The sequence below is a fragment of the Schistocerca serialis genome, chromosome 2 (genome assembly GCF_023864345.2).
Source record: "Schistocerca serialis cubense isolate TAMUIC-IGC-003099 chromosome 2, iqSchSeri2.2, whole genome shotgun sequence".
NCBI classification, from domain to species: domain Eukaryota; kingdom Metazoa; phylum Arthropoda; class Insecta; order Orthoptera; family Acrididae; genus Schistocerca; species Schistocerca serialis.
This window is the reverse complement of record NC_064639.1, coordinates 707,873,050-707,894,134: the sequence shown is the minus strand read 5'-3', so window position 1 is coordinate 707,894,134 and position 21,085 is coordinate 707,873,050. Positions and strand designations below refer to the sequence as shown.

Below are 21,085 nucleotides of genomic sequence, written 5' to 3'. Positions count from 1 at the left end.
CTTCAGGTGGAACTAGATAAAGCAAAACAAGATCTGGAAAGGTTAAGGGGGCGGGGGGGGGGGAGAAGGGAAAAGACAGTTGGGAAGTGACAACAGGTTATTGAAGAAATAGGAATAGCACTTTCTCAGACAATGTTGTTGTGAATGGGGAAAACAGGTTTGATCTGTTGTCACAGTTGGAAACTGATGAGCCGTAACTAGACGTAGAAGTAGTATTTGAAAAGTAGGAAGTCAGAAAAAGTTGTGAAGAAGAAGAAAGATTTGTTGTTAGGTAGTTCATATGGTAGAGGTATTGGCCAACTGTTGCAGGATGAGCTAGGGTCAGGTTACCAGATCACAAGTTTTTTTTTTTTTTTTTTTTTAAACCTCGTGTAAGTCTGGGTTAGGTGGTAGGGGATGTAGGTTCACTTTGAAAAGACCTCACAAATGAAGACAACATGATAATAACGAGTGGGGCAGGCAACAGCATAGACGGAGACCCTAATTATTCAATTGAGGGTGACCAGGTAAAGACAGTTTCAGCAATGAGATGTACTGGAGTTGGGCTTGTATCTGTTCTGAGACGCTATGACCATTTAAACTGTTCTGTTAGGAGAGTTAATTTAGAGGTGGAACAGCTGCTTGGATCAGGTATGGAGTCTCTTATTGGTGTGGTTCCTTTTGACCCTATCAGCAGGTGGGACTATACTAGGCATGGCCTTCACCCCAACAGGAAAGGGAAGGATAATCTGGCTGGCTAATAGCAAACAACTTATGGAGGGGGGGGGGGGGGGGGGTGCTATCACAAGTGGTTAATCCCAGTGGTTACAAGTGGCAGAACAGCAGTTTTTTTAGGGGAGGGAGGGCAGAAATAAAAGATGTTCAGAGACAAGCAAAAATGAACAGTAGCGTCGCGACCGTTTATGTTAGACAGTAGTGTTACGAAGTATTGCATCAAAGAGGTTAGAATATATATATAGGCTTGGGTTGAAGCCAGGAGGCGTGGCAGTCCGCCATGTTGTGAGTATCGATATATGAATTGTATTCTTTTGTATTGTACTGTAACATCAAGTTCATTTTTGGCTTGTGATATACCATTGCATAATTTTTGTCGCTAGTTTTACCAGCACAGTTTTATGTTGAACACATTATTCAACTGTTTTTCTCGTGATGTACGATCCTTAGTGTCTAAATTTTCAGACCTTTTTTTACATATACTATTATATACAACACTATGATATTAAATACTCACACTGTTCAAATGATCATCTCATCTTTCATAAATTCCTCAGTTGAGTAGTAGCATTTTTCAACCAGGAGAACATACAGTTTTCACTTCAGTGAATCTCCATGGTCAGTACATCTCTAACCTTGACTTTATAGTGGACTTTCATTCTATTGGTACAGTTTTAGGTAATGTGTTGGAAGCATTAAATTTTTTGTGTCTAGTGTTGTACATATGCTTGAAATGGTTTTCTTCTGTTACCTCAGAATTAGTGTGTACAAAAGCGATAATCTCAAATGTGTAGAATGCAGGGATAGGTAATATTTTTAGGTTCTTGAAGAGTGGGTGACAGGATGTTCATGGAGAGGTTGCACACATTTTTGTAACAATTCTTTTTTAGAAGTAGTAGCATTCGTGACATCTGACTTGAATTCTCCCAAAAAATTAAAACATACTTAACTCAGAGTAGCTGTGGTACACCACCTTCCTGCTGTTTATGTATGTTATATAAGATAGCATGTTCACTGTAAAAGCAGGGTGCTTAATTTAGTATCTAAATAATCGATATGTGCTTGCCAGCTTAGATTTTTATCCAAGTTTAGTCCAAAAAATTTGATGGGCTGAGCTTCTTTAATAACTTATTTATTATGTGTGATACTGATGTCTGTGATTTCGATTGCTTGGTTTTAAATTGAGCAAACAGTGTCTTTGAAATATTAAGTTGAGGAACATTTCGTTGAAACCTTGTATTTAGGTTGTTCAGTGTGTTTATTACACCATCCACCACCTGGAAACACAACTGGTTGGGCTCTAGTATTGAGAGGTAAATCATTTATGTAAAGGAGAAATAAGGTTGGCCATAAGTTTGACTCTTGAGGAATTCCTTGTGAAATTGTATCCCACTGAGATGTATAATTTATTGTTTTAGAGAGAGGACCATAATTATTTGTATCCTCCTTGATCTTTTTTGTGTAGTAGTTTAACCTCTGCATACTTAAGTACATCAGGAAAATTGGCTTGCTCAAATGACTAATTGGTTATTAAAGATACAGGGTGTGCAATTTTATTATAGACAAATTTAATTACTTTAGTGGGTATTTCATCTCACCCTGTAGAGTTTTCGTTTATCAAGAACAAAATAGCATGTTTTACACCTTCAGTGGAGACTTAACTAAATGCCACTTTATGAAAAACAGTATTCTAGTGTTTTGTAAAATCTTTATTTCACCTAATTAAAGAGAACAAACTTGAAAAATGTTGACCAGTATATTGGTAAATGTGAAGTGTAGGTTTTGGCAGTTTTTACAAGACACACAGATGTTGGTATCATCATGATGAATTATGTGAAATGAAGGAGGTCAGTTAGGATCAAGATACAAATAGCAAATGAGATTCCACTTTCTTAAGAAACGATTACTGTTCGTTTCACTCACAATAATTTAAGCAGTGCTGTTAGGTTCCTGCCTTACTACAACATCGAAAATCATCATACATTCTTAGAAAACTGTGAAGCATTTGTGACCACCAAGACTACAGATATGATTAATTGTTTTCATTTTCCATCATTCACTGCAGTCAGTCTTTTTGCTTTAGATAATAATGTTCATTGCTTTCTTCCATAATAAAAGCAGAGTCTTGCAGCCTGCAGAATGACTCACAGAAACAGCCCATAGCTGATGTGACTGTGGAACATTGCATAGTATACAGTTAATAGGTAAGTACTGATGTGGTATAGAGCTCGTGAGAGTTTGGAACATATATGTTTAGTGTGCTGTTGCTAGGTTAACTTGGTTGCAATGAAAAAGCCCAGAAGCTTAAATGCTGCTGTGTCACCCAGTGCTCCAGTATCACTTAGGCTGTGTATCATCCTCTGTGTTTTGTCTTCATTAATTTTTATCTTGTTCATGATAAACCATGCCTCACTGAATAAGACTTCTGCTTGCTGAACAGCTTGAAGTACATTCTCCCCTTTTGAGAAAAAAGATTTGTGTCTGCAAACTACAAAGTGTGCCCATTGGATCACATGTCATTAACGAAAATTAAGAACAACAGGAGCCTTATTACGGATCCCTATGGCATACCACATTTTAACTTTATTTCACCTGGTTATGCTCTGTGCACTGATACAATCTGTTGTCTGTTATTTAGGTAGGATTCAAGAGTCTGTATTACAGCTGCCCAAATACCCCATGATTTTAGTGATTTTAGTTTGCTGCATGGGGCCTTGTGGGGGATACAATCAAATGCATTACTAAGGTCACAGAGCACCAGTGTTACAGACTCCTTGTCTTCAAAACCCTGACTAATTTTCGTAACTAAGTCAAGTACTGCTGTTGCAGTTGGCTTGCCATTCCAAAAGCCCCGTTGTGTACAACCAAAGATGTTATTTCCTTTAAAATAACGTAATAGCTGATCTTTCATTGTGGACTCCATCGCTTTGCTAGCACTATTATCATAAATATAGGCCTGTAGCTTAACACTTCATATAGATTACCTTTGTAAACTGGTACTGTGCACACTACTTTCAGGAACTGTTGGAATTCCCAGCATGGGACAGTGGTTGTGCAATTTTGTAGACTAATACAGGACCTGGGGTAAATATCAGGGCTCCCTAAGCATTTTTAGTCTTTTACTACTTTCATTATGTCTTTTGGATACACCCTCTTCCACACTACCATGCTGCATTTATTTCCAAATTTCATAGCAACTGCAGGATCTGTTCCAAAGTCAGGCATTTCATCTATTGTGCTTTCTACTATGTTCATAAAATATTCATTAAATTCATCTGGACGGCAAGAATTAGTACAAGAGGTGGGCTTTTACCTGTGCCCATTAATCAGATCCCATGCTGCTTTCTAAGGATTGTGAGCTTTTTCAATAAATCTGACATTGCTTTACTTTCTCTACTTCCTTTCTGTACATCCTTTTGGTCTGTAGATAACTGCATTCTAGTATGTTCTTGATACAATATTTTCAGTGGCTTTGACTATCATTTAATAGTTGTACAATGCAGTTTATTTTAGCCTATCTACAGGTGTACAAGCTCTTTTCTTTGATGGTTTTCTGCATGTATTTTCATTTGGCAGTTATGTATCTCTTGGGTTTAAGTGGAATGTTTCATCAGATTTGGCTTTAAAACTTTGGAACATGGAACTGAATGTATCATTTGGTGCCAGTTCCTCATACATTTGATGCTAATCTGTAGAAGACACTGCAGATTTGAAATCATCTAAATTTTTCTACATAAACACCCTACTTCTGAAGACATAATTTGAATTCCAGCTGGGAATTTGTTAAGTGCTTAATGAGTTTGTCCATAACTCCATGATTACTGCACTCTGATCTGCAAGTGTAGTGTCAACCACACTTACTTAGTAGTTCCAACTATTTAGGTTTGTAACAACAGTATCGAGTCAGACACCTTCTTTCCACTCACTAGTGCACATATATTCAGATATGTAATCTATAAAAAGAACTTATGAGAGAAGTTGGGGTATGCACTCTAATGATGATTTTATTTACAATATAAAAATATCCAGTATTTTGTCATCAAATATTTATTTATTTTTCATGACAAAGTAATAATACAACAACTCTCACAAAATTTTTGACATTTAAAGTCGTATTAATACATAATTCTAGTTTATTAATGGCAAACAAAGAAAGTACAAAAAAAGCAACTGGCAATTTCGCTGCACATAAACAGACCAACCAGATTGGAAAAGGAGATTATTAGAACTTTGTGAAACCTTAAATCTTAAAATTATTTTAAGAAGAAAATTAGAAAGCAGAGGAACTGGAGATCCACAAACACATACATTCACTTCCCAGTTACAAGGAAATTGATTGTTCAGTCTAGAAAAGGACCCAAAATACACACAGCGCTCTACCTAACCAAAATCAAGCTTAAATTAAAACTTTCAAAATTTATCAAAAGAAAGAGCCCACTGTATCCAAAGTCTGACACTAAAAAAAAAAAAAAAATTAAACAAACCACGACAGAAGACATCAATAAGAAAAATCACAATATTGTCAAGAACTTTAATACAAAAACAGCCCTTCCATGTAGTTTTACAATCAAGCCTGTATAGCCAGGAATTGTATTCAAAACATTGTTACTCTACAAAGAAAGCGACCAAAGACATTTGGTGTCTTAAATACAAGACAATTTACGATTTCACAATTTCTCTTTTTTGTACCAAAACATTATCGCTGCCACGGAGCAACTCGTTGATTTACCTTTGGCTTTGTGTATATATAGCTTACATGTATAAAAAATGAAGAAAGAAAAAATAATATCATCCATTATAATTGCCCTCCACCGTGCACTGACGTCATACGGAGGTGCACAGGGTCTGAGCTTATTTCCCTTTTTGAGGGTTGATAAACCTGACGGTATGGGCATAGCCTTTATTTTCGGCCATCGGAGTTATCCTGTATGGTTATCAATTTATATAGGCACGTCAGCTTCTTTTAACACATACATACTTGCATAAGTTTTCTCTCATAACAAAGTACTTGCTGTAACCTCATAATCCCATCATTGTCAGTCAGTATCTGTACATTGTTTACCTTCCGAAGCATGTGTGCGCAATACAACGTTTGTTATCGTCTCAGCTCGTGCTCACGTTTAGTACAAGGCCAGAGTGTTCGAGGCATATGTTTACAGTAGCTTTCACTGGACAAATTTGTGAAGCTCGTGTTCAGCGGCGTGACCATTTGTGGAATCATCGATGTGGTGTCAACTGGTTTCCATATCAGCGGCCCAAAAAATTCATTTCATCTCATCACTTTCACTTATTCATTGGGGACTCCAGCCGTACATCTGACATCCATTGATTCGATTCCAATTATTTGAGTGCATATATTACTCTCATTTGGTTATACATTCCTCATATAACATTCATACAATAATATATTTTGTTTTCCTTTATGGCATAAATTGAAATACATTTCTTATCAGTTTACAATGACTTCTTGTTGGAACATGTTTATCAATTCCAATACTCGCTATAATAGATACTATGTGCCGCTCAGATAACTGCGCATGGCCTCACCCCTCTGGCATTTTTCAGGAAGGATCTACAAATTACAGAGTTGAAATTTCGCAGAAAAGCATTTATGTGTTCAGTTACAGCTCGTTGATAGACTTAACTGTGACCCTATGAGCAAAATAGTTTGTTGTTTACAAACGCAACTCAAATCTGACGATACCAATTGTATCACATACTTATTCAGTGTTTAAAAGTGCAGCTCAATATTTACTTGTTATGTTCATTGTATAAAGGATAACCATTTTGTACACTGAGGAATACAGAGTTGTATCAACAGTAAGACATGTTATGTACAATGAGCATAAAACAGTGTTTACAAGTAACAAATGTGCATAAAAATTTTTCAATATAAATCACGTGTTTCATGCTTTCATGGGTAGTCGACGCTCACAGTAGTAAGGTTTGACCACTTGATTATTTGGTAGTGCTCAACCTTAGCTCAGCATCGTGATATGTGACATATTGCAACTGTTTTCTTCTTCCCATACTTTCACACTATCACATCCATACATATCATTAACTTATAACTATCTTGCGGTGAGGTCCTTTCTTTATATTTATATGGTAGCTAATACTCTACAAGAATTTATCTTTCTTCATCGTTTTCTGGAAGAAAAAAAACTTAATGCTAACTTAAAACTAAATCTTCATAGATAAGTGAATAGTCACTCGATGGCTACTAATACCTTTTTCATATGTTCAACCTTGTATTCATTCACTTCAGTGTGCAGTCATCGTATCACGAAACTTATTTAATGTCATGTGTGCGTCTCTGCTTACCTTATAAATTGGAAAAATAAAGTGTGTTATAGGCGTGGTGCGGCCTCTTATTCAGTTTGCCACTTTTTACTCTCGTCCATCAAATATAATTAGTGTGTGCGCTTTCCATACTTAAATTTGGAAATATACTACATATATAGAAATATAATGTATATAGTAACACAGCTTAAGTAAACATCTCGTAGTTTAGCGACCCTTCCCTGTGTATATAATTCCTTAACTTATCCTTGAATGTGTGTTTTGCGTAGATCACGCTCATCCAAACTGTGCTCCTGGTGCGCTAGCGCCCGAGATAGCCCGGGGCCAGCGCCCCGGGCGAATTCGTATGCTGTCACAGTGGCCGAGCCGTGTCGCTTAGCTGGCCGTGCAGACCGCCTGTCGAGCCTCGCCATGGCGCTGTATGCAAATATTGCAATAGATAAAAATTTATTTGCGACCACACATCGCTCTCCTTTTCAGCGGAACTGGGGGGAAACGCATCTAAAACCAATCTTTTTTGTTAGTTTTTTATTTAAGTTTCAATGAATGAAACAATTAATTGTTAAAGTGATAAAAGTGTTTTAAAAACAGGATTGTACAAAATTAATTGTATGTTGTTTTTTGGCTTGGTACGAGCAGGAAACAGGTGGGCAAAGTTTGCGCGCAAGTTACAAATGATCGCTGAGAATTGGGAAAGCAGGGAAACACTTTGCTGCTGGGAATCGCATCAAGGATTGCCTGGTCGACTCAGTGGCTCGTATTTGTCCACCAGACCTCACGGAAAAATTTGAAAAAATAGGGCTTTCGCCTCAAACTGTTGCTCACAGAGTCGAAGATATGGTGTCAGATATGGAGCAGCAATTAATGGAGAGAGCGGCAAACTTCATTTCACTTTCTATCGCTCTTGAGTCCGCGGATGTTGCGGACGTATCTCAGCTCGTCATATTCATTTGAGGTGTCGACGACAATCTGCGTGTCACCGAAGAATTTCTCGATCTTATATCATTAAAAGACACAACCATGGGTTTGGATATTTTTCTAGCCATGGAAATCGTGTTAGAGTCAATGGGTTTAAAACAGGAACGCCTGACCAGTGTAACAACGAATGGAGCCCCTGCGCTATGAGGGATACGCACTGGATTTCTGAGTTACTTCAGGTCAAAAATGGCTGAAGTCGGCTGTTCCTTATTCGCGACAGTCCATTGTCTGATACACCAGGAGGCACTTTGTGCGAAGATTGTCAACATAAAAAATGTTATGGACACAGTTCTTCGAACGGTTAATTATCTTTGCTTGCATGGGCTCACACATCGCCAGTTTAAAGAATTTCTGGCTGATGTCGAAGGGGAATACCCAGACATCCCCTACCACACCGAAGTAAAGGGGCGAAATAAATACCTTTTTGGAAATGAAAGGACGTCCAGTAGAATTACTTTGTGATCCTAAGTGGATGGCGAATTTGGCTTTTTTGAGTGACCTTACTGGTCATTTAAATACTTTGAATATTTCACTCCAACGCGAAAATCACTATGCCGTTAATTTAGTGCAGACGATACAAGCATAAAAAAAACAAAAAAAAACAAAAAAAACAAACAAACTTATTTTGTGGGAAAAACAATTGCGTGAGAACAATTGTAGACACTTTCCTGCACTCGACAGCGTTAAAGAAGATGTGGATTTTTCAAATTATGTTGCAATCATTTGTGAATTGCAAGAACGGTTTGAAAACAGATTTTTGGAGATAAGTGAGCTTCAATCGGCCTTAGATATATTTGTTCGCCCGTTTTCCCTTCGGCATAGGACGTCTCACAAGTGCTTCAACTAGAGCTGATTGACCTGCAGTGCCATATCCGCCTGAAGGACCGCTTTCTCATGTATAAAACTTTGGATGACTTTTACAGCTGTCTTCCACGAGAGAAATATCCTCCTTTGCACAAGCACGTGGCCTAAGTTCTCTCAATGTTTGGTTCCACGTATATCTGTGAGCGCTTTTTCTCTCTTTTAAAGCGCGCTAAAACTAAGAACCGTTCATTACTTGGCGATAAAAATTTGACTAATTCTTTGAAGTTATCAGTTTCAGGGAATATTGTACCAAACACTGACAAAACCGTTTCCTCGAAAAAGAAAAAAAGTGTAAAATGTTAATTGTCTTCTTTACCAATGTTGACTGTAAGAATTAAAGAGCTTTATAACCTTAATTCTATTTTTTAATAAGTTTTCAAACTTGGTCGGTTACAATTATTACGTACAAAACAGCAAAATAAGGATCCGATTTCTAAACTCTGAAAAGGGATACAAAGAGATGTAGCCCGAAGTACAACAAAAAATATTTACTTGTAACTGCTAACAGTAAGAATGAGACTCTATATCCCTTACAAAAAGTTATTTCTAAAACAGAATATTTATGACTCTAGTTCATTTAAGAAACTGATATTTTTTCAGAAGACGCCTATTGTACATATGACGAGTGTGCATGTGCTGTACTAATAGAATGAACCTGTAGGTCGGAAGACAACTAAGATCTTCTTCGATTCTTGTTTTGGATATTGTTGTCTAAAGCTTTGCGTAGTAATTCTGCCACACGAACACTAGTTGTTACCTAAACGGTAAGTGGTTTGCTTGTTTTACCGCTCATCGGCCTCTTTTACAGAGGTGCACTTCCTCTGTTATTTTGTTTGCGCTGGATCTGACTGCGGGACAGTCCAGCGCAGAGCAGTAGTGTGCGGTCTCATTCGTTCGGCAGCTCTCTCTCTCTCGCTCCTATGGCGACACTAGCGACACAAGGTCGCCCGCCGAGCGCAATTCTTGGATGAGCCTGGTGTAGATAGTCATAGTTGTAGTATAGACTCTCCCACAATTTTTTATGTCCATGTTTATGCAATAGGCTTTACAAATGCTAGTGCAGGCTGTAGCTCATCAGTTTCCTTTGGTTTGGCGCTCCAACTCTCCGAGCTGTGCCTGTCTGACGCACGCGCTTGTGTTTTGTTGACTTGCATGCTCCCCATTGCGCGTGCGCTGTGTCGCTCTGATACCACTTAACGATGCGGCGAGTTGTCTCTAGCATTGCACGCTACCGTGCGTTTCACAAGTTTTTTTTATTTGTTTACAACTGGGCTACGCGCAAGGCGAAGCATTGTATTTAGAGTATCGTCGTCTCTAGACACATAAAAGTAAAATTCTTCCTTGTTATAACCACTCATCGTTTACACACCTGAAATATAAGAAAAATACAAACAACAATTTTCCTTATCAACTAACAACGTAAATTATGGAACGTGATTTTCCAGCACCCTTAATCTAATATTATTATACATATATACAAGTTAGAGGGTATACAGTCCTTCTTCACTATATAAAAGTTCTCAAGTCTTAGTGTGGGTGAAAACCCCTTGTCTTTACCAGTGTCCTTGTGTGCCAATCTGTATGCCTCGTGGTAGGGGAATTTAGTAATTATGTAACAACCAAAAACTAAGAAATAGTGGTTGCTGGTGATTTCAATGTAGATTTCCTTGAAGACTCTCCTAATAAGAACTTATTTGAGTTAGTAACACTATCATTAAAATTAATTCCCACTATAAAGTTCCCCACTAGGGTAGCCAATTGCCTGCAAACAGCCATTGATAACATCTTTATAGAAAAGTCGAATGAACAAAATTATATTACAAAACCAATAGTCAATGGCCTCTCAGACCATAACATGCAGTTCCTTCTGTTAAATGTTAATACTGAACAGGATATAAACTCTGTTAAATCTGAGCTCAAGAGGGTAATCAGTAAGCCAAAAATTGATTATTTTAGGACACTCCTCAGAGACATTCACTGGAACGATGTTTACAGTGCTCATGGCATGAATGAAAAATATAACACTTTTGCTAATAAAGTGAACATTGTTTTCCCCAAAACTAACCAAGGTTAGAGCAAAGTCTACAAAGGAGCCATGAATTACTCAAGGAATGGGGGTATCTTGTAAAACAAAAAGAAAACTGTATCTGTCAATCCGAAACAGTTCTGATGCTGATGCTATAGCACATTACAAGAAATACTGCAAAATATTAAAGATTGTAATACAGACATCAAAGAAAATATATTACAAGGAAAAGATAGTCATATCAGATAACAAAATAAAGACAATATGGGATATAGTGAAGGAGGAGACTGGTAGGACCAGACATGAAGAGGGACAAATAGCATTAAGAGTAAATGATACATTGTTGACAGATGTGTATAGTGTTGCAGAACTTTTTAACAAACATTTCATAATTGTTACTGAAAAGATGGGGTTGTCAGGTTCTGTAGATGCTGCTATGGAATACCTTAGACCAGACATTTCAAGGAACTTCCATAATATGAATTTGACCCTCACTACCCCAGCAGAAATAATTTACATCATAAAATCTTTAAAATAAAAAACAACGAAATATCAACAAAGTTAATTAAAGAATGTGATTCAGATACATGTATATAAGCAAGTATCAGTTCCCTAAGTTCCACTTGCTGTTCTTGAGACAAGCACATTGATTCACTTATATTTGTGTTGACATTTACTTCTTCTGCTGCTATCTGTTCGTTGTTGTATGTGTTGACAAACATAACTATGGGATTTACCAATTGAACCTCAAAATCGTAACTTCAGCTTTACGTCTATCAGTACTTCCCCTGATGAGGCCTATTGCAAATAATTGGTTATTGGCTATTTACAGTGAAATGACATTGGCCCTTTCCTATATCAATTTGTACTTGGTACATTCTAAATGTATCCATACCAATTAAACAATTAACTATTAATTTCTCTACTATCAAAAAATTGCAACATACAGAAAACTGTCCTAATTGTACGGTAATACTTGCTACAATAATATTATATATATTTTTATTTTATGATTGTATTTTCAATGGGTTTGTGTTCATTTTACAGGGGAAGTGTGAGAAAGTCATACACACACACACACACACACACACACACACACGCACGCAATAGGGGAGGTGTGGGATTTGCAGACATTACAGGTCTCTCTCTCTCTCTCTCTCTCTCTCTCTCTCTCTCTCTCTCTCTCTCTCTCTCTCTCACACACACACACACACACACACACACACACACACACACACACACACACACTTGCACCAATACTACAATGCCAAACCTAAAAAAAAAAAAAAAAAAAAAAAACCACTAAAGGCAACAGTGAAGCTATCATGTCCATTTATGTAACTGTTGTATAATAATTAAAGTTGAATGTGTGGGCATGCCATCTTTTCTCTTAGTGGAGAGATGTGTAGTGATACATACGTTGAATGGGAGATATCAAGTCCTTCAATACATATGTCAGAGAAAAGATGTTCATGACAGAGTAGTCAGTAAGTGATGAGTGCCCCACTGTTGGGAGGTGTTTTAAATCGTAGGTGCTGATACCAGAGCTGACGATTCAGTGACTGTATGGGAACGAGTAGCAATCAGACGACCCTACCTGCCAAGGTGGAGATAGGAGTTCCATGTAGCGGGTGGTCCCGAAATCTAAGAATGCAAATTGTCAAAGATAATAAATACATTGTTATTGTTAATTGTCAACTTGAATATCAGATTTGTTATGTACTGTACGTAGTACAGAGAGGCAGTATACGAATTGGTAGCTGTCCTCATTTATCATGTACTGATTTGTAATTTTGAAGATAATATAAGATGGTGAATTGAATCTCACTTCTTATTTATATGGTGACATGAATGAGAAAGAAAAGTTAATTTTCAGCAGCTTTTCTGAACCAAGTTGGAGGAAGAAGGTGCAGGGATACAGGGCACAGATTAGGAGGACCCTGATTAATAATCATTAATAACGACCAAATATTCATTAATAGCGACCGAATATTCAGTACACAGCATTCATTGCATATAAAAAGAGTGTTCAGGTGGCAACTTATTTAAGCGTTTAGTGCATGAGGTGAAGTATAACAAACCACCATGGAGCCCGAGTCAACTTGAAACCCTCCATTTCAGCATGCAGTGTATCACCTAATGTCTTCTGAAACATTACAAAGTGGTTGCCCTTAACAAAAAAGCTTCTATACACTCAAAGAATTTAAAATATGTAATAAAAATGATCTAATCTTCTACAATTGCTGTATGATCTGACCACCATATTATTTGGGGTTTTCATAAAATGTTTAATGTCGTACTGTGGTGTGTTATTTTCCTAATGCACTTAATGATCAACACGAAGCAAGAATATCTCATTTACGTTTGTTACAATGATTTGCTCAGCACTCACAGTGTTCCTAATTTTTTCATTTTGCACAACACATTTATATTTAATGATTATTACATGTGTCTGGTATAAAACACATGCATTCCTTTACATGTTCAAATTGCATGACCTTTTTTTGCATCTATACAATTTATGTAAAAATCCAACAGGAATTGCATGAAAATGCATAAAGATGAATTACTAAATTAAACTTACCCCTTTATAAAAATGGAGAAAACATACTTGGTGGGATGATGTTTCCCAAACACAGTAATATCTCAACATAAAGTATACAAGGAGTGGAACAATAACAAAATGGAAACAACATGCAAAACGTTTTTGGGAGTTAGAAAAGAAATATCAAAATAAGAAAGGAAGATTAGGCTTTAACATACCATTTCTCGCGTCCGTCGGCCGTCGTAATTTAATGCATATATTATTATTGTTATTATTATTTTTTGATTGTTGCCGACTTACGTGGTGGGCCTTAATAAAAATGATATTTAAGTTGAACAATGTAATAAACTTTTCATATAAATTTCCTCGGCTAGTCAGTTGACGTCAAAGCAAAAGATCTTTAGTTATTAATTACAATTGCGGCCCACACACGCGCGAGAGTATTTTCTTACCTCCATTAACCATTGTATTGTAGTCAGAGTCCTGGTTCTGGGTCTCGGCTATGCTACTGAAAATAAGAATCTTAAAGCTAAGTATTTCTGCAACTTCGTGCGGCTGTGGAGAAAAATTAATATTATGCTAATAGCGGGCGAGTTTTCCGCTTCCGCTAATTTTTCATAAGTTAATATCGCCACGTAATGGCGTCGTTGGCTGCATCGGCCGCTGCGATTGTTGAGCTGTAAATTACTTGAATGCAGGTTAATTCAAGGAAGGCGGACATGAAATCGGGATCACCTCTTACAAATTAAAAGTGCACAATAATATTAAATCGTTATATTATATGTTTAACTCATACAAATATGCTTACATTTGTCAGCACACGCAAGATGTCCCTCTAAACACATTCAAGACAAAAGATATTTAATTGTAGCAGTACTCTGTGCCCTGATTTTCAAGAAAAATGGTTAACTACATTGTCTAAGGATGTAAAAACAGAAATGGAAAATCACCTGTTTCTTTCCACAAGTAAATACTGTAGTTCAATTAACACTCACAGCTTAAATATGGCCTATACGTTTCTATGCTTACATTCACTCAGCAACTTTGAGTTTTCATTTGTACTATGTATAGGTTCCCTAAGATCACCACAGTGAGAAGATTATGGGCCAAGGCAGTGCGGCGCAAGGACTGAAAACCAACAGATCATGGCAAAATATATTCTGATCATTTCTCAAAAGTGGATATTGACCAAACTCCATTGTCACACATTCGGATAAGAGATGGTGCAGTACCGTGCATTTTCTCATCATTTCCTTCACACTTGCAGAATGTGAGTGGTATTAGATGTTTCTCAACTGATTTTAATATTTCAGTGTTTCATGTATTTGACAATATTTAGTGTTGGTAGATTTGTATGGCAGTGGCAGCAGATGTGGATACACTGTATTTTTCTACAAAAATACTTACGTTTTGAGCTAATTGGGGGTGGGGGTGGGAGGCAATTTTGTTGCCAGGGAAGAAATCATTCTTTCAACATACAATTTTCTTTGTTCATATTAGATTATTGCATACTGTGCTACAGTTATGTGGGTGGATTCTCACTTTTCTTGAAGTCCTTGTACATAAATTTGGTTGCACTGTGTATGTAGACATATTTGCAAAACTGACAGGGTGTAAGTTTGAAAAGTAATTTACAAAGAATGTTGTGAATGGCTGGATTACATATTATCTTCTGAAGTGTGATTGCTTACCTTAAGAATATGATGTGATGCCTGTTCTATGGAAAAGTTCTCTTGCAAACAACATAACTGAGCTGATGTAGACTTTAATCTAGTTTGTCTTTTTTACTTAAAAGTTCACTTCGTCTGATGCAGGACTGAATCTGCCTGCTACTTCAAAATTCAAGTAGTATTTCATTATTGTTCCGAAAAACAATACAGACTATTTCCAGTCTGCCTGTTTGGTTAAATTCACAATACAGAACAGTTGTGTGTGTGTGTGTGTGTGTGTGTGTGTGTGTGTGTGTGTGTGTGTGTGTGCTGTAGTAAGTAAAATGGTTGTTTGCAATAATTCTACACCTGTCAGCAGGACATACATGTATAAGCACCTGCCTTTTACTGTGGTTACAGTTCAAGAAAACACAGTTAAGAAGTATTGTCCCATGTATCCTTGCAGCTGTTCTATTCATTAAGAAAAAAAAAAGAGTGCACAATCTGAAAATTTTAATGGAAATGCCTTTTAAGGTCAAGTTTTACTCTGCTCAAAAGTAAATCTCATTTCCTTCAACCGGGCAATTAACCCACACTTCTGATATTTTCCCTCATTGCACCCTGTATTTAAACTGTACTAAGGAATTTTTTGAGCTCCTTTGATGTTATGTTCTGCTAATGTCCCTATGACTTACACACTTCCATTACTGGTGTATTCAAAATATTTGCAGCTACAGCCTTTTGGTCCTGAGCACAGCTTCTTTAACATATGTTGCGTTCTAAGCAAGTATTATTATGTTGCAGGTTCCTAAGCAAAGATGTGTTCTGGAGAAACACACAACAGAAATGATGTCTGTGAGATGTAATGAAGAGGGTGGCCAGCCATCAGGTTTCGAGAAGGTAAGGCATACATTGTGTGTTAAGCTACTTCGCAGTAGTTCCCAATCTTTTCGTCTCCTGTGAAGTCTTTTTTTTTTAGATTGATTTACTATGGCAGAGCTCCTTCAACCTGATTTACAACCCACCTTCTAATCTTGTTGGAGAGTAATGTTACAAAAGTGGGATGCAAAGGAGACTTATTTTTATTTGTTTTTCAGTAGTGGTCGCACAAAATTCTGGGAGATGGGTGCAGAATCCTTAGAGATCTGTGGAGTATAGGTTGGGAATCACTGCCCCAGAAATTGGTAACAACTTCTGCTCATCTCACACTTGTGTGACATGCTGCTTGAGTAATTTTAGGCATCTGTTTGTTTTCTAGTGTTGTCAAATGAAGTACCTCTGAACCCAGACCCAGCACCTCACCTCATGAGACTGTTGCTAGTATCAAGTGAACATTGAATGCCGTGTCTGAGGCCAAATACACAGTGTTAGAAGATAAAACTAATTCAGCAGTCAATCCATTGTCTCAAGAAGCGTATTTTTGGTTTGGCAGACATTATCAAGGCATTGTGGAAGAAGAACTACTTAGAAGAAGACAGTATTTCTGTGCTTAAAAGAGTGTCAGGCATAAATGAAGAGAACTTGTCTCACCAATGTGCCAAGGCCATTCCCAGAAAATTCGGTTCAACTTAAGTCTTTTACACTAATGCCAAAAGCATAGAATCATGTGACAATTATCTCTGACACTCGCTTGCCACATCCTTGAACAATAAGTGCTACCAAGGTGTGGATGGGGCTTCTGGATTCACAACTGGCATCATTTAAGTTTGGAAAGTGAAAGCTGCCTCAGGTCATTCACATATTCCTCTCCTCTGCAGTCTTGTAATGTATATCAATACGAAAGCACGTAGAGTTTGATGGCCATCAGTACTTAGGTCATGTTGATATGGGATGTGGTACTGATTGCCGCTAGCAAAAAAGTGATAGTGTTCATGCTTGTGGGCATAAATGGCAGCTGGAAACTCCCTGTTTGTTATTTCGCCATTTAGAGAAGCATGCAGTTCCACATGTCTGCTTTGATCCATGACATCATCAATATGGTGGAAATGCCTAATTCCAGCTTATACAAAATGGCAACAGTATAGTCACTACACACACATGCCAACAAAAATAAAAACAAACATCTCACTCCAACGATAAAATGAAATTAATGGGACAACTGCAGGAAATAAGGGGTTTAGAACAGGGTGGGCTAAATATGGTAGTCTTGAAAGAACTGTGAAAGACACCCGAAAACAGGGAACTGACATGCACTGATCCTATGTAATGGTGCACTGATAATCACTAAGCACAATAAGAAATCTAGATCTGCCAAATAATACCCACAAAAAAAGGATGACTGATTGCTGTGCTCTGTCATTTGTAAATCATATCACAGTCACCGAGTGCGTCCATGTTGGTAATGGAAGGTAACCTGATAAGCTAAATATATAACAATACAAAACACTTTACAACCCTCACCCCCCCCCCACCCCCCCACACCCCAAAAAAAAAAAAAATTAAAAAAATAAATACTCAACTTACAACACAATGCTATTTATGGGCTCAAACTAAAAACTCTCCTATGATTTTCCCAAGTCAAGTCATCAAATGGTATCATGCTTCAAGGAGATGTGCTCCCACAATCTTCACCAGACCATGGGAGAGACAGACTGAAACAGTCTCTGTTAATGATCTAACACATTGGGTTTTGTTACTGGGTGGTCAGCCACAAAACTGGCCATTCATTTGATCCATGGTCAGGATAAAATAAAATCTGGTGCATACATTACAGTAGAGCTGGTATATTACATGACTGCTTTCATATTTGACTAAATGTGACTGAACTGGAAAAGGATGTGTTTGGCATGTCCATAAATATATCTAGCACCTGGGTCTTCCACAGTCCTATGATTGGTTTCATGAGGGATTGGGAGTAGATGTGGTATAAAGATAGATCACTGTATAGTGTAGATTAGTTGAACAACAGAGGACCTGTTTAGGAGAGATGGGAAGTATTGCGACTAGAATTTTCCTCATATCAGAGCAGAATGATATGTATTGTAAGCCCTGCTGTGCTGAAGTTGTTTTCAATCTTGGAAGATAGGGTGCAAAACTGCTATGGTCATTAGCGCCCGGTCTGTGACTTAGAAAATGGTAAAAAACGAAAATGGAAAGCAGCAGCAATGGGAACGAAACTCAAATAACAGACAGCCCCAATAAAGCTGGATCCAACAAGGACTTTAGGATGCTACTATTTCTCCAACTGCCTGCACTCCTCGATGAAAAGAAGCATTACTCAATATCACTTTGGACTGGATATACTTTACCACATCCTCTGAGCATCAAATTTCCTCCTATTAATACATCTGAACAGGAATTTATTTCATATGTCAGCAGACGATACCTACATAACGATGCTCTAAGACAAAATCAAAACATTATATTTGTAGTGTCTTCTCCTTTTATACCAGTTGGCATTTGAAAAAGGATCATCATTAACTAACCCTTCGTGTACCACCAATTAAGTGGATGTAATTTTTCATTAAATCTCAGTACACATTTAAGGATTTAATAACAAGCATTTCTCCTTTTCTGAAATTAAAACATTGTTCTATTTAAACAGATAACTTTATTAAGAAATGGTAATAATGTACATGAAAAAATTGCAATAAAAATCAAGTCTGTGAAAATTCGTTCTATTGCTGGCAATCAGTCTGTCGAGTACTGTCACTGACTTCATACACTCCAGTTCATCGAAGTGTGAATTTATCCCGAACACCCTCTGCAGCCACAGTGAATACATTCCACAATGCGACCCTGCAAGCAAAAATGCATCAAAAAATAATATCAATCTGCATCACTCAGTGGGGTAAATAGTGGACACTATACTCAGACAACACAGAAGACTCAAAACAATACGGTGCAATAATCATATGAATTTGACTACACAAAATAATTATTTTCCTTACTAAAGTAATCAAATTAATTTGAGTAATGCATTACCCCCTGCAAAAATAAAAGAAGAGGCAAGTCCACATCGACCAATTTAAGTCACTGGATGGTTGGTTGCAGAGTTAAGGGATTAATCAGTAATGTTGTCAGCCCTTGGTAAAGAGAGAGATCTGGAGTTATTGATGTCAGCCAGGAATTTTGAGTTATGAAAGTGTATAGCAGGGTTAAAACAAGACATTGAAAGCAGTATTGATGCCACAGCTAAAAAATAATTCAGGGAGGTAAAACTATATGAAATGGTCCAGAATGCAGATCAGAGAGCTAACAAATACCTCCCTAGCACTCATTTGTGGCACGTGAAACCTTGTGTTTAACTGACCCCTTCGAAGACGAAGGGCTACAACAGTTACGGAGTAAAGGGGAGGATTCGCAACAGTAATAGGAAAAAGGCTAAAAACGTAATGAACATCAAGTCAGTAGGTGGGTGGGTGGGACCAAGTGAATGTCCCGAGATTCAACATGTGACGGGCCATCCCTCAACAGCAGCCACACTCCCCTGACCTATTACAGTCAAGGTGTTAAAGATGGGAACAGCACCTACTGTCTTTGAGAAAGTATAAAAATCTGCTCCACTGTTTTGTCTTCAGCCAGCAGGCAGGTTACCAAGACCTTAAGGTCTTGGCTTTATCAGAATACTACTCCTAAAATGTAAAATAGGCTGCAGCAGAAAAATGGGCTACCAGCATCTAAACACAACTAAAACAGCGTAAAAGAGGGATGACCAAGGCAGCTGGCAGAGTCGATGGTGACCCAGACCCAGCATGCAGCAGGACACGCTGTGGCAGTGCAGTTCCTTTCGTCCATTACCTGCACCTACTTGTGAACTCATTGCAGCAGATTGCCAGTAAGAAAGCTGAGCAGAAACCTACCGTACGGCAACACGCATCAGGCTGCGTAAAACTTAACTATTCCAAAAATCAGGAAAAGGTCTGAATTTCGAATGAAAGGTAGAAATACTGGCAAAACTTGAGTATATTCTGAATCTTGATAATGTACATGTTCTCTGCCAAACCCGTGCTAATCTTAACCCAGTCCTACACAAACCCTTTCATTCAGGTAAGAAAGTTTATGGTAACGTATTTCCCGAAATCTGAGCAGCTACTAAGCATGGATTGTTCATAAATGAAAATGCTCGCCATACTATTACGTTTATCAGTGTCTAATGCACTCAAGTTTTTAGTCACCCATCTGCTCAATACACCACATGGAATTACTGCCTTTTCTCATACACAAAATTACTTAAAAAATCCGTACTTTCTGAAAAACACACGGAATAAATATACCTTCAGTTTAAAACACTTTTGGAACATGTAGCACAACTAAAACCGGCAAATTATAAATTCCTTCAGAGCTTATACTACACACGACCGTACCATTGAAGGGCTGGGCTCCTACTACTTTAGACTGCTGTAAGAATTCTATATATCCAAGAGAAAAGACGCACGAAGACTACTCTGTTCTGATTTGTCAGTTTTCTTTAAGCCAATAGAAAAACATTATTCTCCTGCTTTAGTCCGCACTTTTCATGACTAACCAATCACCAAATAACATACTTTCGAACTGTACTTTTTCCACCGAAATAAATACTTCCATTCTGATACTTTGTTTATAATTTACGTTAATAACTATTTTCATTTGCACTCAAATTAGCTTTCCTTTTACCATAAACTTACTTAACGTATTGTGATACAAAATTCCCCATCGTCTGCATTCACACTGTGTTAAAACTTTCTCAGCCTAGATCGTACAGTGTTTATTAGTAGAACAATGATACACATATTTACTTTACACCACATTCATGCATCATTCACGTTATTAAAAGCATATACAAAACTGTACAAATATAAATAAACAAAAAAGCCTTCAATAAATAAACAAAAATTCACAAAAACATTCTCTTGACCTGTTTCTTGAATGTCTCTGAGCACTACTGGACTCTGATGGATGAAAATTAGAACTACATACTCAACCATATGTCACTGTGCACACGAGTCATTCTCCTGATACACAGGCTCTCGACACGAGTAATATGTGGTGCCACACTTCAACCCCAATGATCCTGCCCCTGCTCCA

At 37.5% G+C, this 21,085-nt stretch overlaps 1 protein-coding gene across 7 annotated transcripts in view; it reads right to left on the bottom strand.

The window, feature by feature from the left end:
- Nucleotides 1–18,606: 18,606 nt before the first annotated feature.
- LOC126457870 (protein BUD31 homolog) overlaps nucleotides 18,607–21,085 on the bottom strand; it is a 67,391-nt gene continuing 64,912 nt past the window's right edge. For all 7 annotated transcript variants that reach the window (XM_050094526.1, XM_050094527.1, XM_050094528.1 and 4 more), the window contains exon 5: nucleotides 18,607–18,817. In XM_050094526.1, coding sequence (XP_049950483.1) covers nucleotides 18,767–18,817 — 51 coding nt within the window. In that variant the 3' untranslated portion in view covers nucleotides 18,607–18,766. The remainder of the gene's footprint in view (nucleotides 18,818–21,085) is intronic.